Source organism: Xiphias gladius, chromosome 8 (genome assembly GCF_016859285.1).
Source record: "Xiphias gladius isolate SHS-SW01 ecotype Sanya breed wild chromosome 8, ASM1685928v1, whole genome shotgun sequence".
NCBI classification, from domain to species: Eukaryota; Metazoa; Chordata; class Actinopteri; order Istiophoriformes; family Xiphiidae; genus Xiphias; species Xiphias gladius.
The window spans coordinates 10,689,328-10,713,569 of record NC_053407.1 but is presented as its reverse complement, the minus strand read 5'-3'; the positions used below and the strand labels follow the sequence as shown (position 1 = coordinate 10,713,569).

The following is a 24,242-nucleotide window of genomic DNA, read 5'->3' as shown; positions in this document are numbered from 1 at the left end:
ACTGTGTTTGAATCTCTCAACTCTGCGGAGTGAAGCAGGAACAGAGTAAAAAAGGGGTAATGTGTCTGTGTGTGTGTGTGTGTGTGTGTGTGTGTGTGTGTGTGTGTGTGTGTGTGTGTGTGTGTGTGTGTGTGTGTGTGTGTGTGTGTGTGTGTGTTTGTGCAAATACCACACATGTGTCTGTATGGGCTAATGTGAAAGGATACGTGTGTGTGACCGTGGCGTGCACATTCCAGCTCCATGCCTGTGTGTTTGGATTTGAAGTGGGTGCTCCCTGCCAGCCAGCCTCCTCCGCCCTCCGTGCCTCTCACAGCAGAGCCAGTGTGCCTGGGAGAGAGGCTGGGAAAACATGTGGGGGAGAACCCGGAGGAGCTGGAGGGAGACCCAGCCTAACTGCTGCCTGCAACTGACTGGAGTCAGTTGGTGCAGAGCAGACACCCAAAATACGATACCTTCAATATTAGCTTTGGCTTGGTTTTTGTGTTTCGTTAAAGGATGTACTGTTGGCGTGGGCTGTCACAGTTTTTAACCTGCAATAACAATCCTGCTTTGGGATTGCTTCCTTGTTTGAAAGCTTGTGTGTTGCATGCAGTTTGTTTTGCTTTCTGTTTACGATTTACAAGGATGCAGCACTGTTTCTGTCTCATGAGTTTACAAGTGTATGAGGACACGTTTTTTTTTTTTAAATATTAGCTTGGTTGGCCGATTTAGTGAGTGATACTGCAAATTACTCAATTGCAGCTTCGCCAATGTTCACCCCTAAGTATGAGTGCAATCGTTCACTCACGAGATTTTGCAAAAAGGACATTGGTTTTTTTTTCAAAATTTCCATATTTTCCACAATAAGCAATAGAATTGAGGTCAGCAGGGCTCCTCCCCTGAGGTTTGGAGCATTGTTCAAAACTGAATGATCACAGTTCTGATACGTGTGCCCACCCATGATCAAAGTGACTGGGATATTTGCTAACATAGGTCCTGAACAGGGTCACCCCCCGGTGCAGGGGCTGGGAGGTAGGGGAGAAGCAACAGGGAGCAGCACACAGCCCCAGGCCTCATCACTCTCTGTCAAGCATGGCCCACTTCCAGTCAGTGTGCTACACGCAGCCACTTTGCAAGGTCAGAATGATAGATTACACAAGGTGAGTTAAACAATTACAGAGCAATTTGGAGCTCTATGCCTCTTAAATTGCTAGTCTCCCATCATGAAATAACTATATATTGTATAATAAGGGGGCAATATGAATCAACATTCGGAAAAGAAAGTTGGATAAGTCGCTCAAGTTAATCTTTGATGTTAATAATAACAAAATTAGGGGAGAGATTATTTTTGACTACTCGCCACTGTGCTGTTTTGCCTTATCGACTGTTATTGTATTGAATTGTTTAAAAAAAAAGGCTTATAAAATCATAAACATACACACTTATGCACATGCAGCAATAGATAAAGTCTTACATACACTCATAGGAAAATCCACATAAATTGAATTCCCAAACGCACACACACATACAACACTGTGACACACTATGTTTTTATTCTCATATGAACAGGGGCACAGTGAGGAGAGCTTCATAGTTTTACACCATGCAGGGTGTTATCGTGCAGGTGGCTGAAAACTGAGTTCTTTGCCCACTGTGAATACAACAAACCAGCTTTTTGAAAGCAAATGAGAAACAAGAGAGCGGGGTTGACGCGCTTGACGTGACTCTGTAGTGACGCACAAGGCGACGGGGCTCTGGCCTTTCTGCCAGGATGGCAGCAGTTATCAGATTATTTCCGCCAGTTTGCAGACATGCGACTCTTGGGAGGAGCAGGGGGAAAATGGAGATACATTTTGTGGCTAGCAGTTAGGTGTCAATACTGGATGGATGTTAGGCATACGGTAGCATATGCGTGTGAATGCGTGTGTGTAACATTTAAGACATAATAGAAAGTGTCATAGAGGAACAGAAAGAAATGAACAGATGTGATTACACTTGGAAGTGTGAATGTACATTTATGTCTTGTGAATGCATTCCTGCTTCACGTTAGTCTGAAACCAACCTATGATGTACTTTTTTATCTTATAAATCAAGGAATTATGACATTGCTTGCTTTAGTTATTAATAGATTTCAAGCAAAACCCCATAATGGCAGTTATGAAATTACATTAAACTTATTATACGAAAAAGAGGAACAGAAAGAAACATATCCATTTGTTGGATATAGAAGAGAAGAGTAAGAAGCATTTTTGGAAAAAGAAAAATGCTATTTTAATTTAGATTGCGGTCGGTGTGAGAGTGCACCACAGGAGTCACTGGAATGACACACAGATGCGCCTAAAGCATGACCACATTTCAAAGGCTGGTCTTATTCTATGTTATTTTTAATTATCAACAAAACCCCAAAAAAGACCAAAACCAACAATGTGTCAGTCCATCTCTCACTACTTTCTGCAGAAGTCAAGCCCATTTGTTATTACTGAAGACACAAATCTTAAAAAATAAATTGCAAATAAATAGTTTTAGTTTTTTTAAAATGCCTAAATAATTTCCTAAAGACTGTGGTTTTTATCAAAGGTTACTCAGAAAGGAGTAAATATTGCATCTGGTGGGGACTATTTTCAGCTGTGAATTAATACACACATTTGGTACTTGAGTGAATATTTACAGCACCAGGACAGAACAGTACACGTGTTCATCATAATGAAGGAACATGTCACCCAGTTCAACAGTGTAGCTCATTTTTGGACAAGAGTGGAGCTCTATGACACTGATTTCTTGACAAAAAGAAAAAATACGAAGTCAACAGAGTTCTCCTTTTTTCTCCAGGGGTAATACAATAGAGCTCATATGTTATCAGTATTTAGCTTTGTGTTCAGGGTTACCTTCCCAGTAGTTCCAGGAAAAAAGAGAGACATACAAAGACAACAGCAACAGGGCAACAAGTGATGGATCACCTCAAGTAGGTATCTGTCTCAGTCCATCTAGTCCTCAAAAGAAATTAAAAGGACTTTTGTCCAATGACATTTATCTAGCAAATACACACCATACATACAAACCCAGTGTAAACTCAATGAGCAAAAAAATCACAGAAAGGAAATTAGGAAAGAATAATAAATAATACTAGTAAACCACATACATAAAGTTAGGGGAGGAGAAAGAAAAAAAAGGACTTTACAATACTAAGCACAGTTAGGCACATAAGTATTCTGACAGTGACACAATTCTTGTTGCTTTTCCTCAGTGCACCACCACAATGAATTTAAAATGAAGCCATCAAGATGTGACTGAGGTGTCGACTTTCAAAAATATCACATTAACTGTTTCGGAATTACAGCCATTTTTATACATAGTCCCTCATTTTCAGAGGCTCAAAAGTAAATGGACAAACCAACGTAATTATAAATATAAAAATTAGTTTTAATTTTTGGATGAAAATCCTTTGCGGTCAATGACAACCTGAAGTCTGGAACCCATGGACACCACCAAATGAGTATGCTCCCTTGAGGTGCTTTGCCAGGCCCTTACTGAAGCCAACTTCAGTTGCTGCTTCTTTGTGGGTCTTTCTGTCCTCAGTTTTGTCTTCAGTAAGTGAAAGGCATGCTGAGTTGAGTTGAGGTCAGGTGACTGACTTGGCCATTGAAGACTATTCAATTTCTTCGCCCTGAGAAGGTCAGGGGTCGCTTTCGCACTATGTTAGGGGTCAGTATCCATCTGCACTGTGAAGCACTGTCCTATCATTTTTGCAGCATTTGGCTGAATTTGAGCAGATAGTACAGCCCTATACACTTCAGAATTCATCCTGCTACTTTTATCAGCAGTCACATCATCAATAAACACCAGTGATCCAGTTCCATTGGCAGCCACACATGCCCATGCTATAACACTGCCTCCACCATGTTTGACAGATGATGTTTAATGCTTTGGATCACGAGCCGTTCCTTTCCTTCTCCATACTCTTCTCTTCCCATCATTCTGGTACAAGTTAATCTTTGTTTCATCTGTCCAAAGAATCTGGTTCCAGAAGTGGGCAGGTTTTTTTTAGATGTTTTCTGGCAAAGTCTGATCTGGCCTTACTGTTCTTGAGTGCTGCCAGTGTTTTGCACCTTGTGGTAAACCCTCTGTATTTACATTCATGAAGGCTTCTCTTGATTGCAGACTGACAATGATACGCCTGCCTCCTCGAGAGTTTTCTTGGCCTGGCTAGATTTTTCGAAATTATTTTTCTTCACCAAGGAAAGAATTCTGTGATCATCCACTTTAGTTGTCTTCCGTGGTCTTGCAGGCCTTTTGACGTTGCTAAGCTTGCCAGTGTGCATTCCTTCTTTTTAAGAATGTACTAAACTGTTTTTTTGGCCACTCCTTAAGTTTCTGCCATCTGTCTGATATGTTTGTTTTGTTTTTTCAAATCCATTGTGGTGGTGTACGGAGACAAAATTACAAGAATTGTGTCACTGTCCAAATACTACCTGACTGTATTTCCTGTCTTTCTGTGTAATATACATATTTATATGTAATAATTATTTTTGCTAGTACTTACAACTTTTATTGATACAAAGCAGATAAATCACAGAAAAAAAATTAGGAAATAATCATAAATGTGATAATACTGGTCAACCACATACTTAAGTTAAGGGGGGGGTTTCAGAACAACCATTTTGATCAATACTTGTGGAACTTATTGATAAAAAGTCTAGAGAGAAAAGGTCAGTTTCTGCATATTATACATTTCCTTTACGACCCCTATCCACTCTCCTTTTGTTGGTGGTTCCTTTTCTAGTCATTTCTTAATTATTGCTTTTTTGCTAGCTGCAAGTAATAATTAAAAAAGGTACTTGTCCTGAGCGTTAAATTCAGTTGGAATATTACTTATATATATAATGCCAAAACTATAACCCATCTCAAAACCCACTATTGATTTTTTTCTGTTACTATATCTGGCCAATAGGATAGGATTGCTGGACGATTCCAGAATATGTGGCCATTGAAATAGTTTCATCATCTCCATTAGTCCCCAGATTCTGGTCTGCCATTCTGTATATGTATATTTTTACGCCTTTTATAAATCCATTGTTTAAACCTGCAGGTTTAAAGTCCCTGTCAAAAGCCACCCATCTTAACAGCTGTGCATTTCCCTTAGTTTTACATTTTTACCTTCTGTGAACCAGATATTGAGAGGAACCATTGTCCAAAAACAATTTTAATTTATTTGAATGCATAATCTTATAAATAAGAAGTTCCATCATGTAAAATGGATTGAAGGAGGATATCCACTTGACTTGAAGTCTAGCTCCTTCCATTTTGCACTGTAATCATCATTGCACGAGCAGACTAAGTATCTTAATTGTACTGCTTTATAGTAATCCTCCAGGCAGAGAACAAGACATTTTACATATCCTTCACCCTACACATCCTCCACTGAACAAGCTGCACTGTGGATTACAAATGCTGCTGTCATCATTCGTCATTGCGCCCAACATCCAGGACTTTCTGAAATGTTTTGCCCCGAGTACTTTGAATCATCCTGTCTTCCGCTTATCGCAAATGTCTTCCTCCTCTGTTACCATGACTCTTTTGCCTTTAAAAGTGACATTTACTCAAATGAAAGTAAGTAATTTACAGCATCACTGCAAAGAGAACGGGTAGGTATTGTAGTAGCAGCAGTAGGTTTTCTCACAAGAAAAGGGTATTGCAGAGTCTGTACAGTGTAGATTGAGGGTTACAGAAATGTGCAGTGCAGAAATATTCATTAATACATAAGCTACTGTAAAAATGTTGGTAAACACTATTAATACTGCATGAGAGTTGTGGTCTGTTTCTTTTCTGACCAGCAATTCAGATACAAGCAACACACTTCCTGGGAATACTGTCATCTACACACACACACACACACACACACACACACACACACGCACACACACACACAAAAGGGAAACACACAGTCAGACTGAGACGCAGATGTAGTCACGCAGACACACACACACACGGATGTAGGAACCAACATTCAGACGGGAGGCAGGTCTTAAGGATTTATTTTTCTTATTTATTTTTTCTCTATGCTTCATATTTATGCTGCAGAGTTTTCATGTCAGAGAGCAACTTAAAAGCTCGTAGAGTTTACCATCAGCTCGATATGATGTCACCCCGTTAAAATGACCCAGAGGAAAATATCCCCTTGCAGCAAATCTCATTTTATGACATTAGTCATATCCTTTAATTACTCCAGTGCCCTCAGTGCTAAGTGAGCTATTACTTCAGAACATTGTTGCATTTGTCAAAAGTTCAGAGGCTTTTCATATTTTTTAGAGTCATAATTCACGGAGAATCCATGAAATGTATGTGGTTTACTGAAATGCAACAGACCACACAAACCCACTTTTTTCCTTCCCTCCCCATATCAGATTATGTGAGGTAATCGTAATACCGTAGCTCTGCTTTTGAAGACTCTCCCAAAAGCTCATATAGAGGTAGTGCAGGGTGAGCAGAGAGATTATGGCTCAGTGACTTCAGATTTTTCCCTGCTGCTGCTGATTGCCAGTTTTGTCTGGAAAGCATCCTGCGGGAAGCGTGCGACTCATGGATATTACACACAGACTTATTACCCTTGACAGAAGAAATGAGATGAAAAGGGGGAAATAATAGCGAGAGAGTTGCTACCTTGGGGTGGAATAATACACAGCCTGCAGGGAGGCTGGTATCCCTCTGATTGGAGACGATTGCGTAATTCCAGTTGTGCCCTTGTTGTGCGTCGGTCACCCGTCACGAGTCCTCCGTCAGTGGGTGTGTTTGAGAGTATGGTCTATTGTGTGTTGATGACTGGTATAGTATGGACTTGCATGTGTGTTTTTTGCTTGACTTATTCACATTTGTCTCAATTTTTTAGCTTTTAGTTCTTATGTGTTGCTATTTCCAAGCTGCCTGCAATGACTCAAATATATTCACTGGCCACAGTCTCTATTCAGCTGACCTCTTGTCTCTCCGTTACCTCTCTCTTTTCTTTCTTTCTTTCTTTCTTTCTGCATTAGACAGCTGATGTTTACTAATAAGCTCTGCATCAGATCTCGTTACTTAGGCCTAACGAACATTTAGAAAATTAAAGGCCCAATCCATGATTAAAATGTAAACAGAGTGGCCTCACCACCAGTAATCAAGCACAGGAACTAGAACAAAATCAATGCTAAATTTAAGGTATTAATGTTTTCAAATGCAGTTTGTAGGACACAGGGTCGATCGGTGACCCCTTTCACATTACATGTAGCCATTTTGTCTATTGTTAATACAAAAATGTTGATTAACATAGCTTTAAGAATTGAATTTACAAATTAAATAGATACCCCTTTAGAAAATAGTATTTTCCCAGAAGAGAACAGCTGTGTAATTAGAGGGCTGCCAACGGAGCCTATTCAAAGACAGAATGGACTGGATCAGACAGTGAACGCGCTGTCTGTTTGCTGTTTTGTTTCTTGGTGTCTGATGGACTTGCTTCAAGGAGTGTCATTGAAGAGGTGTGACTTCAATCAGGAGAATCTAATCTAGTAAGAGATTGTAAGTATCATTCACCCATAACAACTGAAGCAGCAACACCGCAGAGGGCAGCAGAGTGACAAAATGATTAACTGGGTTGTTTGAGCCTCCTGTGTCAGCAAGCAGAAGCCTTACTGAAGTGTCCTTGAGCAGGATGTAAGACAGCAACTCCCTATCAGACACTGTTCTGTGTCTGAGTCCTACCTCTGACCTACATGTGCAGCAGCGGTGTCAATAAAGGATCAATAAAGAATCACATTCGTTTTTGCATTTATCATAATTGCCTATATAAAACAACGGCAAAAGAGGTTTGATGTGTTTACAATGGGCTCTTCTCACTGAAGAGCTCGACACCAAAATAAACCTAAACCCACCTTTGGAGCGCATTTCCCTTGGCGGTTTACTCATACATGTAAGAACACATCAGGAGGCCTGTGTGTTTCTTTCGGAGCGGCACATAATGCAAACGCTTGAGATTTTCCAGGCCTCTGAATTGAGGACAGCAAGAGGATCTTCCACAGACTGTATCCTGAATGCGGTTGCCCAGTATTAGGAAATATTCAGTTTGGATTTAGCTGAACACATTCTTCTCTCTGCAGAGCACGTCACACTAGACATGAAGTGCCTGGGATTAAGACTTTTTAATTATACCTACTTATTATCTGTGTTTGTGTGTGTGTGTGTGTGTGTGTGTGTGTGTGTGTGTGTGTGTGTGTGTGTGTGTGTGTGTCAGCTTTTGTGTGCACGGTCTTCGGTGTTGTATGCAACGTGGCTTGTTGTTAACTTGTTTGCAGCTCCTGACTGTATGTTTGCATTTGTGTGTGTTCATGTGTTTGCCGTTAATGCAGTCTTCACATGCCTTCTCCCTCTGCCAATTTCCTGATTTAAACAGACATTTGCATGTGTACACTTATATTCTCACAGGGAAGTCTGGTTGTACAGTCTTCCTTTATACCCCTGTGGCTGGCAAAGGACTAACCCATTAAGACTTGTGGCTACCTCTGACCATACTGTGGTCACCTGAGAACCCAAACCGAGACCGTACCTCTGGAGATTTAGAGTCTACCCAGGCATACGCACACAATTTCATATTCACGCCTCTATTTCTACAGCTTGACACACGGTGAAGATTATTCAGAAAGAATAAAGCAGCCATTTAGAGTAGGAAAGGTATTATAGCACACGTCACTACTCTGTTTCCGGCTTTCCATCTCACTGTGTCCCTCTATGATCACTAGCCGTTATACATATGGTAACCATCTGGCCTGGCAGAACAGAGCCAGAGCCTAGAGTGGTGTAGCACTACTGTGATGCATGTACAGTAACAACATGATTAACCCTTTAGAGCTGTAATGCTGCACCAAAAACAGCCTTTATCTTTTGCTTTCTTCTATCACTTTAAGTGTGTTTGTTTGTATTGGTAGTACTTCCTCACATTTTCTGCTTTTCTTTCATTTTGTCACTGTGCCTACTTGGCACTTTCAAACAAATACTACACTCAAGTCCAATATCCAATATCAATCACATCTCATTCATCCAAGTATTGCTTGAGTGTACCTGTTTGTATAGTACATTTATGATTTTCCAAATCAAAGCTCGACTCGGCTGTCTCTGTATCTTATCTGCGGGTGAAACCTGAAGCCAGTATCCCTGCAAAGCTGCAGTGTGTTTAGGGAAGTGCACTCCTCTCTGTGTCCCTCCAAAATAGATTTAAGTGCAGGGTAGGAGCCACATTGAGGTCAGCGTTCCTGCCCCACTGCTCTAGTCAACCCTGAGACAAGGAAGAGTGGATCCACACTACAGTAGTCTGCCCCCTGACAGACAGACCCGGAGAAAAATGAGTGAAAATTCAGATAAAGAACATTGCAATGTTTGTGCTTATTCACAAACAGCATTAGTCTCGCTGTTTATGCAAGCTCCAATAAAAAGATGATGACATATGATTTCAGTGATAAAGAAAAGATTTTTTTATGCATTGAAAAAACTTCAGATGAAGCAAAAATTAAAATCCGTATTCAAAAAATTATCAGAAGGCAATAGTTCGACATGTTGGGAAACGCACGTATTTGTGTTCTTGCCCAAAAGTGAGATGAGAAGGTTGATGGAACTCTCATGTCTGTACCGTAAATATGAAACCACTGCTAGCAGCCAGTTAGCTTTGCTTAGCACAAAGACTTGCACAGCTAGCAAAACCCAAAGTGTAAAAACAGGTTACCAGCTACTCATAGTGAAGTTTGGCCATAGGCCCTCCTAAAACCGCAAGTTCAAAAATCTTCTTCCTGTGCGGTCAGAAAAAATGCATGGCATATTTTAAAGGCGGCTCGATTGTGCATAAAGTCAGCGGAAAAACACAGTTAGATGCAAAATTCACTCGGGGCACTGATGTGTCCCCGGAAGTTGAAAATGATTCAGCTATACTAATCCAGGTTCTTTATGAATCTGCTTCATAAATTTACAGACATGAGAGGAAAAAGGAGAGACTGGAGGCAAATAACAGAAGAACCAAAGTCTCTGGTTAATTCTGAGTTCAGTCAGAGTCTGAACTGAACAGAAACACACACAGGCAAGCTCCCACACACCTGGACGTTGTGTCCATTGTTAGCTATCTTATGTTTCACGTTTGTACAGCTGGTGCATTGGTTGGTTGGGGCGAATTAACATGGAATGCACAAATGGCCCAGCAGTCAAATGTTGCAAAATTAGTTTTGCTTTCTGTCTGACCACACCTCTCAACTTTGCTTTTTGTGCAGATTAAACAAATGAGCTACAGTGTGTTAATTAGTGAGCTTGAAAGGTGCTAGTAGGTGAATTTTATATGTTGTGGTGCCTTTTTCGGATCTTAATGCTGAGTTAAGCTAACAGGCTGCTAGCTTTGAGCTCATGTCTGTTTACCTTAAAAACATGAGAGTGATATAAGTGAATATCCCAAAATGTCAAACTATTTCTTTAAACCAAAATGCATTTTGACACATTTAAAGGTTTAAGCACATCAACAATTAACAAAGATGGAAAACTGTCAGAGGGAAGTTTGTCATTTTGGATTTGTAATATTTTGGCTTGAGTTTTGTTAAGTGACTTTTTTTCAACAGTGCGTGTTCTGCCTATCACAGAATATGACTAAGGAGCATTCAGTGACATCTTAATGGCAACTCTGTTACTCATTACTTCTTCTCCAGTGAGAGTGTCTTGCCTGGAGCCCCCTCTCCTCAGTGAGACTGAATAGCTGCCATATGGCAAACAGGACTGGTCCACTTAAAGAGAAGAAGGTGCCCAATATCATCTCACGCCATTATACATCCAAAAACACTAACCAACTGTTATGTCACTATGATTAAGGCCATGGAAACAACTTCAAACATTTTGTGCAGTTATACTCTACTTTAAAACCTAACAACATTACATTTACTGGGATATTTCTGGTGCAGTGACAATTATGAGGAAGATACAGACAAGTTTTCTCATCACACCAACACAGAGAGAGTGAGAGAGCATCTATAGTCGCTAGCTGGCTGGCATGTAAGAGCTCCATCAGTTCCTCCCTGAGGGTAGACAGTGCCTTGCATTAGGATGCGGAGAGACAGTGAGTCACCTTGCCTCAATCCATGCTGAAAGCATTCAGCACTTCACTGTCAGCTGGTCCTGCTATTACCCTGAACCAAGGTTAAGGAGCTGGACAGTTAAAATGCTCTAGATGTAAGGTGTTTTCATGCTTTTTCTTTTTTTTCTTTCCTGCAACAGATTTACTCAGTCATAGGCTTTTTCGCAGCAGACATTTTGACATGTGACAGTAGGAAACACCCAAGTGTTACTAATAGCATTAACAATGGCTCTGTTGGTGCCCCAGTAAGTTATGACAACGTGGCCATGAGTCCACATGCAGGATACCACGAACTGGAAAATCAAAATGGAATTCAGCCATCATTTATTATTACATTATTATTACAATGATTTATTTACATTACATTTATCCTATTAAATTTTTATTATCAACACCTGTGCGTTTCCTACTGTGGCATGTAAAAATGTCCTCAGTGAAAAAGGCCCAATACTCTTGTGGTCTTGTCCACAAAAGACCACAGGGAGAGTATCTTTTCTTCTTTTCTGTTTTCAGCTGTTGCTCTTGTAAAGCCCTTTAAGCTGCATTTGGGGCATGAACGGTACCATATAAATAATTGAATAATGAATAATAATATAATCAGTGATATAATCATAATTATAATAATGAATAATAAAGATATTTCCCATCAGCCTCAGCTGCCTATCTGCTTAACATCTGCATGTTAGCATCATCTTGGTATTTTTGAGTCATCAAGCATAGGGAGGAAGGCATTCCCAACTTTATCCAGACTTGCCTTCATAAAGTTCTCTGTTCGTTTAGTCCCTTTCCGACAAGTATTAGGTCCTAGGTCTACATGCTGGCAATCCTGTTTGATTGCTACTATGGCCGGAGCAACCTCCAACAGAAAATCAAATCAAGTCAAACAGACAAATTAATGAATTAAATGTACGGAAGGTGATGACAGGGCCAGGTCATGAAAATTAGTGCGTCTGCAGGGCAATATTTTGCCGAATCACAGCTGGGACCCTTTAGTCGGTGCACATCAAAACAGGTGGGTCATGAATCCTGTTGTCACACTCTAAGTGGGCTATTTACTCTGGTATATAATTGTTTGAGAAGAAAGTGAGAGTATAGAAGGTGCCAGGGTAGCCTCCCTGCAGCTTTAAAAGGTTTAGGATGAAGTTCCTGGAGGATCCACAACTGCTTGCCAAAGAGGGCACATTGCAAGTAATAAAAGCAATAAAGGAAGTGTTTCAGAGTAATTGCTGCAGACAAGTTCTTGTACAAAGAGAAAAGAAAGTTTCCTTTCTTCATAATTGATCTTGTTGGCTTCTCTGGAGCTTTGGCTGAAAACTAGCAGTTCAGGACACCTGACACCGCTGCAGTAGGTTGTGATGTCTCCTGCTGGCTGTCAGTAGTTCTCTGGTCAGACCTGAACAAAGACGTAGACGAGATGGTACCGCAGCTGCTGCTCTGTTAGCAGCTGCTGTGTAGGTTTAGAAGCTAAATAACTGTGTCTTGTTACCGACAAACCTATTTCCAGATGTTTTTGCGTTTTTGATACAAGGTTTTTATTACTCGTCTAATGCATGGTGAATAGTAGAGTATAATCATAAGCATGCCTCTTAAAATCAGCACATTTAAAGCAGTGTATATTTAATTGTTGTAATTTCAAAAGAAATGTAAGCTATTGATACTAACTAACCACATTTTCTCTGATGTTAGGGACTATATGAAAAGTATTGGGGGGGGGGCTGAACTTTATCTTTCACCTTTTTAAAAAGCAAGGCCTTCCTCAATGTTATTAATACCTTTTTGGACACTGCCCTTCACTAAGAGAAGAACTGCAACACCCTCCCGATATCTCAGAGTAATATAACACAATTAATCTTTGTGGCTCCAGATTGCCTCAAGTGATGTCACTTGAGTCAACTGCCAAAAAATATGGCAAACATAACAAAATGAAAAATCTTGTCCCTTGACACATTTTGCCTAACTCTCCCAAGACATTTAGACAACCCTCCATTGAGCAACGAGGGAGAATACATAACCCTCCCCATTTTCTGAAAACCCGCCAGTAACTTTCGTACAGTCCCTTATTTTTGACTTCCTTTTGTCACATCGGGAAAAATTGAAATGAATCCCGCAAGATCAATGAACAATGTCACCTTTGCCGTAGGCAGCATGTGCATCAAATTAGCAGCATATTTTGAGAGAGGAACCATTAAAACCAAGGCTAGTTTTTTCACAGTGATTAGGGGCTTAAGTAGAGAGTCACTGCTTTCAACATTTTCATAGGTTGACACCCTGCAGAGAAGGGTGCAGCACAAAGCTGCAGAGGAATAGAAAACTATCAGCAGAATGAAATGGAGGTCACCCTAAAGCAAGGAAGAGTAACTAACATCCAGAGGTGTGAATAATGAAAACGCATTTAAAATATTACAAAATATTACCTTTGGGAGAAGTTTCTGACATGTGTGACTAGGAGGGATAATTACTGTCTTGTATGGCTGCCATTGTTTCCCTCATTCAGAGTCTCAACCATTATACAAATAATTACACATGCTGATTTTATAATAATCACCTGATGAACCTTTTTATTTTTTTCATTACGATGACAAATATATAAAGGGAAATAATGGGACATTACTGAGGGGGTACTATGTATCTTGTTCTCCTTATGTCCTGTAATGAGAAATCACAGTTTCGACCAAAGTAAGTAAACCTAACTGCATAAATTAAGAGTAAAAATCTCTGTCTCTCCCTTTCAGGTGTGCTCAGCCTACCTGAGGGTCTGACTCTTCACAGGGACCAGCAGCAGCAGCGAGCGGGAAAGAGCGGAGAGGGAAATGCATATAGTCAGTCTGAGCTGCGCTCCGTTGAACAGTGCTTACTAGCAACAAGAGTGGGCAGCATCTCTGAACTCAGTGAGTCATCTGTGTGTGTGTGTGTGTGTGTGTGTGTGTGTGTGTGTGTGTGTGTGTGTGTGTGTGTGTGTATGTGGGTGTGACGGGAAAAGTCTGGGATGAGAAGTGAATGATCATTGTTGACCCCTCCCTCTATATGCTCTGTAGTCATTGTGCCCTTGAGCAAGGCAATTAACTGCCCAATTGCTCTGGTGAAGCTGCTCAGTGTTCACCAAAATTTTGAGGAAAGCCTTCCCAGAAAAGAGGAGGCTGTTATACAGTAGCAGCATATTAATGTTTATGCTTTTCAATTGAGAGTATAGTATTTATCAAAAAAATACTCCATGTTCAATACACACTCTCGTGCAGAGTGACCCACCACATGGCTTTTTTGCCATAATAGCAGCATGGATGTAGAGATGGCAATGTCAGTCAGTCGGTTGGCCAGTCACCAATTTGTTGCAGACTGAAAATATCTCAACAACTATTTGATGGGTTGCCATAAACTTTTGTACAGGCATTCATGGTCCCCAAAGGATGAATCCTAATGACTTTGGTGATCCCCTGACCTTTTCTCTGGCAGCACCATGAGTCTCAAATTTGTATTTTTTATTTATTTATTTATTTTTGGTGAAATGCCCCAACAACTATTGGATGGACAAATGGATTTCCTTGAAATTTGGAAAGGATATTCATGGTAGAAGATAAATTCTAATGACTTGGTGAGCCCCAACCTTTCCTCTAGGGCCACCAGCTGGTCCAAGTTTTTGCTTATCCAGTAAAATCTCATAACTTCTACTGTGTGGATTGGCATAACATTTTATACAAACATTCATGGTCCCCAGATGATGAATCCTGTTGACTTTTGATCCCCTGACTTTTGCTCTAGCACTGCCATGACATTAGTTGTTTCAAATGAAATGCTTCAACAACTATTGGATGGAATGGTGTGAAGTTATTTACATACATTCATGTCCCCCTCAGGCTGAATTGTATTAACTTTGATGATTCCCTGACTTTTGATCTAGCTTCATGTAGATGGTGTTAATTTTTTTTAATTTTCCAATACTTTAGTTCTTAACCAAATACTTGCAAAACTATTGACATTCTCATCAGCCAGGGCTGTACTTTGTGCTTAGTGTTAACTAGCATATGTTTGCATGCTAACATGCTTAACTAACATGGCTAGCATACTAACCCTTGCATTTAGCTCAAAGCACATCTGGGCCTAAGTACAGCCTCACAGAGCCACTAGCTTTAGACTCTTGGTCTTGATAAGCCTTTAATGAATTTACAATTACATGACATTTTGGTGGCAGGTTTTATTGAAAGTATGCAGCTCTGGTTGACTTAAAGTCTCCTTCACATTTGAGTTGGATGACATCGTTGGCTGATATGATAATGTGATGTTTAATAACTCACAACTATTGTCCCACTCCATCAGTAAATTCCTGTATCGTAATCCTGCTCTGCATATGTACAGTATGTGCCTGTTTAAATGAATGAGAATCAGTGGCAGTTGCACTGCAAATGAGAGCAATTCTAATGAACCAGAGTCATTCATTTAAAAAACAATTTTAGCTTATAAGCCCTCCAAAAGTAAATTGAATGTCCATCCACTCACAATTTACTCATTATTCAAAAGAATAATAATCAGAATGTTTTCTAAATACATTTATACAGTCCACAGTCATTTACATATGCTTAAGGAGTAAGTTTTATATAACAATAGGTTTTCTGCATCGTTACATAATGATTATGTTTTACCACCTTGTGCTTACTCACAAAAGAAGTTATAACACACAACCAAAGTTGGCCAAAGCAGAGTTCAACACAAGGCCTTCATTTGAGTTTCACCTTGTTTTTCTGTTTTGGCAGAAAATTTCTGATAAACTTTCAAAGAGTCTCAATAAATCTGCTTTGGTAAGCTGTGTTGCCAATCACTGAATACATCACTTCATTTTTTCCCATTTTATATAATCAGATATAATCACAGAATCGAGATGCTCATTGGACATGATGAATAGTTTTGTTGCTTTGGTGCAACTATACAGCTCATTCCAGAAAACATGTCTGAGTGCTGCAGCATCCACTGACAGAAGAATTAACTCGCATTAAAACAGATTATCTCCTAATGTGACCATGACAACATTTTTGACAAAAAAATAATCCTCAAGTCAAATGATACGGACAAAGTCGTAGGGTCTGTTTCTGTTGTCATGGCATCAGTATGTCAAGACAGGGCTGGAAAAAATATTTTCTGTATATCTAGTGTCAACATTTATCATCAGAATAAACAGTGAGCCAATTCCTCTCACTGTGTGTTTTCTCAGGACCGAGGTGGGAGGGGTGACGGTGCCGCCCTCTGTCCATGTTGTAGTGATGAGGTCAAGCAAGGACTCATTCTCTTATGTTGACACGGCAAACACACTCTGAGACAACAGAGCGAGCGATGGATAATAGCAGAGCTTAGTCTAGTGGTAATGATATCAGCTCTGGAGAGGAATTCTGTCAATAACTATAGGATTGTCAAACAGACACAGCTCAAGCTGAAAAAAAATACTATATAATAACTGATTATATAATAATTGAGAAAAGTAGAATAGACAGCAATGATTGCACTATCAGGCTGTCACACAGTGCATTTGAAAGAGAGCAAGTTGGGCAGCAAAAACAGAATAAAAGATGGGAAGGTTGGGGAAAAAGACAGATGACAGTTTGATTTTCTAAAATAAAGTCCATGGAATACTAGAATCACCGCCTCCACCAACCAGTCAAATTGCAGTTTCCATCCATGTCTGTTTACACCATCCTATATGAAGACTTTGATGGAATTTAATAAAAGACATTAATTGTATTTTGTCATAATTAACACATGAATTCTTGAGTTATGGCCAAAAACATGTTTTGTGAGGTCACAGTGATCTTGACCCTTGATATTTGACCACCAAAATCTAATCAGTTCACCCTTGAGTCCAGGTGAACTTTTGTGCCAAATTTGAAGAAATTCCCTCAATGCATTCCTGAGATATCACGTTCACATGAATGAGATGGACGGACGGACAAATGGACTACCCAAAAAACATACAGTAATGCCTCCGGCCACAGCTGTCACCAGCGCGGAGGCATAAAAATGACATTAGCTGCTCAGGCGCAGTAAAATTTGCATCCTATTCACGGACAGTCTTTTGCAGTGGCATTTAGTCTCAATTTTAGGGGTTTGCCACTGATTTACCTCATTGTATTTTCTCATTTTCTCCTCCGCCAAAATGCCAAATTACCATATTTGAAATGATAGCCTTGCAAATATTGCAATTATTTGGACTGCTGGTGTGTCATCATTAATCAATCATGCCTGACAACATCGTGCTTCAAATATGTTCCACACAGTGTTGTTTGTGTAACTCAGTCTGTTACCGAATCTGGCTGAATCTATTCTTAGAAGCGCGGATGGATGGAGGACACAAAATACATGTAGGCTTTTTCCTCATATATGAAAATCTATACAGCTATATAATATCAGCGCCACAAAGTGAAAGAAGGTCAAATGGCAGTGATCTCACTGTGGGCTTCTAAAACCACATAGCCACCAGCAGTTGTGGGATCATGCACTGAACTAGCCTCCCTAACTTTATTCTTGGAACAGGCAGAGGATACAATATTCTGCATTTCGGATCTCCATACATGTATAGATTATACAGCTAAAAAAAAAAAAATTACCATCACAAAGTGTAAAAAGTACAAATGGTTGTCACCTCTCCTCACAGTACAGGCTGATACGTCTGTTGGCCTCAAACGACATAATCACCAGCAGCAGCTCAAAGTTTAAAGGAATAGGTTGACATTTTTGGAAATTAGCTTACTCGCTTTCTTGTCAAGAGTTAAATGAGAAGTTCGATACCACTCTCATATCTGTCAGTTTAGATGATACAAGCAAATAGAAAACAGAAAAAACCTCATCCAGTCACCAAATTTGTGTGTTTCAATTGACAGCATCCCTCAGACAAGCAAATACATACTGAGCCTTGTCAGATCATGAGGAGCAAATGAAATTAGTCCTGGTTTTACTCTGTTTGGTTGAGGAGTTTTAACTCCATTATATGGACACTTGCAGCTGGATTTTAGATTTCTTTGTCACATTCATTATGGCCTTTTAACTTGTTTGCAAATGTTATTACCTCCCACTATATTTAGCACTAAAATAATAATGGTGGAATTAATCTTTCATGTTCAGTCGTACATTATTGCCAGACAATATTAGGTATTGAAGCTATTAAAAACACTTTCACATCACTTTTCACATCATTATTCATTATTATTGGAAATGAGGCAAAAATCTATTTCAAATTCTAAAAACACACTTTTTCCGGAGAAAGGAATACAGTTTTAGAGCCAATCAAAGCCATTTCAAAGATCATGTGGGTGTTTATTTTATCTCTTTTTGTCTCATCCATTGCTTTTCATCCTTTGCTTTTTTTCATTTCCATTGTTTTGGAATCAGGACTGTTTCAACAGAAGATGTTGCTAATGGCCATACTCTCAGTAACACATTTCAAGCATCATTTTGTCATGGCAGCAGTAAGAGTGTGTAATATACTTTTATTTTTTTTTATTTGCACTGAAGACGGTGTTTACATTTTAATACCACAGAATGACCATGTATCTGGCGAAAGCAGGAGAATCTTGGAAAGGCAATTGACAATTAATGACTTTAGTGCTTTTTTAGTAGAAAGTTTGATCTTTATTGGTTTGCTTTGTAATGGTGATTTTGATTGATAGGCTCGAAGGTGGGATTATGTCATTAAACGTTAAAACGTTAAGTTAAAAGGTGTCAACTGAGGTTAATTCGCCAACATTACAAGGGTTTCACATGTCAACACCAGCATGTAAACAGTGAGTAAAGGGGTAAAACAGCACAGTATTAGTACTGTGCTTCTTTACATCCTCACTCCTCTGAGCACACAGTTTTTCCTCTGACAGCAAGAGAGTCGTCACATGATGTTGCTTTGTTTGCCATCCCGTGCCATTCAGACAGGTTACTGCAGGGATGACGATGTGTGCTTGTTCTTATCACAGATTTTAATGTGTGAAGTGAAGTCAAACTGAACATTAAAGAAGAGATGAGCTACGATGAGGAAAGATGTGCTTAGTGAGAGTTTTGCTCATGGCATTACATTAAAAGGAGTCTTTTTGTTTCTTCAGAGAGCTTGAGTTCAATAGCCTTTCTTGTCAAGTTGTTTCTCCTTTCTTCTTTCTTTTATATTTTTCTCTTTCTCAGTGATTCTTTTTACGTTAACTGCACTAGATTTTGATGGAACTGCTCCATAAAGGTAATGTTTGTGGCCACCACATTATCTGATATGGAGAAAAACTATAGCAGGAAGAATAGCTTAGCATCTTGTTGAGTCAGGATGGCCACAGGCGGCCATTATATGTAATCACGGCTGCATAGCAGCAAATAATTGAAACACAGAAACTGTGATGATGGCAGCAGCTGCAGAGTGCAGCAAGAACCCATTCATCAGTGCCCAAGCGAAAGCTTGTTACTGTGTATTTATTTCCTTATAAAGGCTTGAATATAACTGCTTCATCAGAAATGTAAATGTAAATGTTAATTCCCACATTTCCAAATAGAACACATTCTCTCTCTTATAATAAACAGTAAACAGCCTTCACACTCTCTGAAGTAATGGGCAGTTTGCTTGTTATGTGGAGGCTGCATTGCTGGTTAGTGACCTTAAAGGTCCCAACTCTCGCAAAATCCCTCCAAATCGATGCACTGCCATTGTACTCGGCGTACTTGTGTGATTTTGCTTTTCTAAGGGGATTTTAAAGCTTTAAAAACAAACAGTGCACTGCCCTTCCACTAAAATGTAATTACTGTCATACCTGAGGAGCAGGATCTGCTGTGCGTGTTCTCCGCCTCTGCTCTTCTTGTTAGCATAAAGAATGAATTACCCAGGATGAGATATTGATTGAAGGCTTGAATCTAATAATGAAAAGGCTATTGATGTTTTTAGCTTATTAAACTGCTGTTCTTCTGTACGTCCTTCCTCTCTTTTGGCCAAAACAGATCCTCACAGCTGAAAAAAACAAAAATAAATCCTTTTTCAGCAGCTATTTCTGCATACACCTGCTAAAGGAGCAGCAGTTATCTCACTTTTTGTGTTAAGCTGTTGCTGCTTCACTGCTGTTGCACTCTTTCAGTGTTCGAAATAATCCCCGCCAGCCTCCTCTGCCAGCGGAGGAAATGTCACAGGCCAGCATAAATAAGACATGAGAACTGGCTGCTGCTGACCACCTCAGCTCCCCTTACCAAGCTTAAGAGGGTACTGTTACCATCTTATTTGTATTCCCATTGGTACAATTAAGAGAAAGATGCAGGAGGATGAAGAGATAATGACAAAGAGAAACTGCAAGACTTAAAGTTAAAGTTAAAAACTTTAAGTTTGTACTTTCATTCCTTTGATAACACTTCCCGCTCATGCATCAGTAGGCGATGTCCAGCACACGTCTCTATCAGCACAGCACCACTGTTCCCAAAGGACAGCTGAGAGATTGACTGTTGTATTGCATGAATGCTCTTCCCTCATTCAGGCATCCTTTTCACACTCGCCTCTCACATTGTCAAGGCTAAATGGAATCTTGGCAAGCGCCAAATGGCCCAATTTTGATGCTAAACAAACCCCTTTGTCCATGGGAATGACTGTTTGTTCCCACTCTGTATTGTATAGGCAGACGTACTGTACAATATAGCTCATTCAGACCGATGAGACAAGTGCCATCATGCTCTATTACTTTTTTGCTTTGAATAGTATCAAAGTGATCAGAACAATATGACACATTGGATTTTTTTTCAGATTGACCCCTCTTCCGAGCGTCATTACATTTTCTCATAGTGCAGTGGGTCTAGACCAGAAGGAGAAAAGACAGAAATCTGACAGCATTCAATGAAATGGGATTTGAGTTCGTGCTGCAAGTAAGCATACGGTCATAATGTTTTCATGAAGTGGATGGTGACTATCAGGCTGGCTGTGAAAGAAACTTCCAATTCATCTCTCAGTTTTTGATGATGTGAATTTACTGGACTAAAACGCTATCTGTGTAAAAAAAAAAAGAGGGGGGGGGGGGGGCTACTGAACATGCTTTTCCAAGAACTGTTTACTGTCTTTTAAACTCACACAGAGAATATTAAAAAATTTTATTAGCAGAGTCCTCTCAAGCTTTGATTTTTCAAGCTCAAATGGATGACCTTAAAGTACTGACGAATTATGCAGAGGAAATAGCTTGGAGTAGCTTATGTTTATCCATTAATATTAATTCTTCAAACAGTGTAGTCCTGAGCATGCTTATTCTCCTGCTCTCCCCCTGTTCCCCCTGTGAGCTGCACAGAAAGGACTGGAATGAACCCTGTCTTTTTCCTGACTGTGGTGCGTGGAAACTCTCAATTTCCCCTGACAGAGGAAGCTCTAAGGGGGCTGGAAGGAATTAAGATGATTCCCCGATGTCTTTTTAAAGGCCGTGTGCTCAAAATATCCCTGTCTTTTCTCCCTCGTCTCTGAGTGTGCCTGCACAATGATTCCTTTTGTGATTCCTGATATGTATGGTATATTTGTGTTTTTGTGTAGGTGACCTGGTGTCCCGAGCCATGCACCACCTACAGCCAATGTATATGAAGAATCACAACAACGGGACGCCAATCCACCAGAAGAGTAGTGTGATTCACTGGGCGCCCGAAGCGATCTACACTCTTTGTTATTTCATGCACTGCCCTCAGATGGAGTGGGAGAATCCCAATGTGGAGCCCTCCAAGGTTACCTTACAAACAGAAAGGTGAGAAACAAACACATTGATAACATTTAAAGAGGAACTCCAAATTCCTCAACCATGGAACTAAACTACCACATTGAGATTAACAGAGCTGTCATTAGAGGGCAAGACTGCCGATTTTCTATGTTTTTCTTATCCTCAATAAATAACACGAAAAGACCAAAGCTAACAATAAACTGATCCTGCTAGTAGATGTTGTCTGTTTATCCAAAGCCTGATATAGCTTCTGTGCCATAGAACTCAACTGTTGCTGAAAATCTATAAAAGAGAAAAAAAAACAACACCCTGTTGCATTGGGTGACATGTTGCTTCACTACGATGAACCTGGGCACTGTCATTTATTTTGAGTCAATCCTACAACACCTTCCTGCTGCTGTAAATACTCACTAGTGTAGCAAATGTGTATTAATCCGTGGCTGAATATAGTCAGAGACAAATGTACCAATTGCTCATGTCAGAGTAATATTTGCTAAAAACTACGGTGCCTAGCTTTTTTAGGCAATTACTGAGGAAAAAAAAACAAAAATACTGTATGTAGCTGTGACCCTTTTTTAAAGATTTACTTTACAGCTTTACAGCAGGAGTGTGCTTCTTTCTGAGTGCCACAAACGGTGTAGGAAACTCAGAAAGTATTGAGAGATAGACTAACAAATTGTTGGTATTGGTAATCTCTTGGTCACGAAAGAAAAAAAATAGAACCACACCAGCTATCACCCTCTGGGTTTGACCTGTGAACACTTAGAATCAAGGGCTGAAAGAAATAAATAGACTCCAAAAATTCTCTAATTTTCACAAACAGAATCTTATGCCACTAAAATAATTGGAATAATGCTGTAATCACATAAAATTCCTACACATAGTGACTTCAAAGCAGCTACAATCATTGTATAAACAACGGATTACATGACTACTTTTATGAGAAAGGGGTCGTTTGTAGTGATGAACCCACAGAGGATTGTCGCATTATTTTTTTTCCAGCCAAGGTGGGCGAAGACCCACGCCTACCCTGCCTCTAATTGGCTAGCACTCGTTGTTTGGGTTGGTTAGGTTTAGGCATTAAGATGGATGATTGGTTAGGGTTAGGGTAAGAATATCAGGGTAAGCCGATCAGAGGCAGGGAAGGGACAGGTCTTCGGCTACCTCAGGTGGGAAAAAATACTGCAGTATTAAACCCGAATCTGCAGTTCCCCTCAACTTTACGGTTTTGGTTCACTCCACCACTTTGAACACAGTGGAGCAATTAGCTACAGAGTAAGATATTTTCCTCACAAGTTGGTGGGGACCAAAAACAGAGCTAAAAGAGGGAGAATTTTGGTTTCACATTCTTCAGGTGGACACAATCATTACTTGATAGTGATAATGGTGCCCTGTATTTGTTGGATGTGTAAATAAGCATCTGTTTGCTAACAAGTTTAGCAAGAAAGGTGATGATACCTTGTGTCAGTGTTGTGTTTACAGCTTGTTACTGCTGCACCAAGGTGGCCAAAAAAATCAGATATTACACATTTAAGATTGAATTCAATTTCAAAATCTTCATGGACCATAACAAATGTCATGAAAAAACTGGTCATTATGGCACTAAGTAGTTTATCTAAGCATCCATCAGGAACTGAGAATGTGGTCATCCACAGGTTTGTTGCACAGCTTACACCCTGTAACTGAAAAATATAAATCTCACATTTTCACAATAGAACAAGAAGTAAGATAGCAAGAACAAAAGTGTAACATAATCATCCAATAAAGAGGTAGCACAAGGCACAGTACAGTAATAAAAAAATATTTTTTTATTTGCTGTTTTTTGTAGAGAAAAAGAAGTTGTCAGTTGATGTATTTAGATGTTTACTTGCAACTCCCATCATAATTCAGCTGGAAAGGTTTTTTTGTGTTTTTATATAGGGAGGTTTTTGAAAGCCAGCATTATTGCAGAACAAGGTAGAGTAATGGAAGTGTCTGGTATTGATTAATCCATCAGACCTCTGCACCTCACTTTGTACTGTGGGACAGTAAAAATATTGCACTTTAATGTTCCCCAGGACAGCAATAAAGGAATACCAGGAGACCGCAGTGAGAATGAGTGGAAACTCCCTTCAGTTATCCGAAACTTACACTCACTCCTGCATCTGTCCGGCTTTTCACCTCATCATATAACTTTACAGACACAGTCCAGTGGTAAAGTTCCTTCTGTAGAGATCATTCTGCTGTAACCATATAGCTTGGCAGACTGTTCTTCTATTATATTTCTGGTTCTCTGTGCACACCCCTGAAATGGCACACCAGATGTTTTCCTGTGGAAGGAAAGTGCAGTTTTATGAAAGTGAATTGTCAACTTATTGGCTACTTGAGTGAGCCCTCTGGTTGACCTGAGGAGTGGCAGGAAGGAGCTGTTGGAGCGGGCGTGCGCAGACATGTGCCTAGTCAGTACTGATAATTACCGCCACTGACGT

The 24,242-nt window shown here is 39.9% G+C and overlaps 1 protein-coding gene across 1 annotated transcript in view; it reads left to right on the top strand.

Annotated features, from left to right (window-relative positions):
• The window catches only part of btbd11b (BTB (POZ) domain containing 11b), a 68,633-nt gene that overhangs the window by 30,795 nt on the left and 13,596 nt on the right, over nucleotides 1–24,242 (top strand). Inside the window, exons 2-3 of the mRNA XM_040134201.1 lie at nucleotides 13,834–13,989; nucleotides 21,597–21,801. Of these exons, the coding sequence (XP_039990135.1) occupies nucleotides 13,834–13,989; nucleotides 21,597–21,801 (361 nt within the window). The remainder of the gene's footprint in view (nucleotides 1–13,833; nucleotides 13,990–21,596; nucleotides 21,802–24,242) is intronic.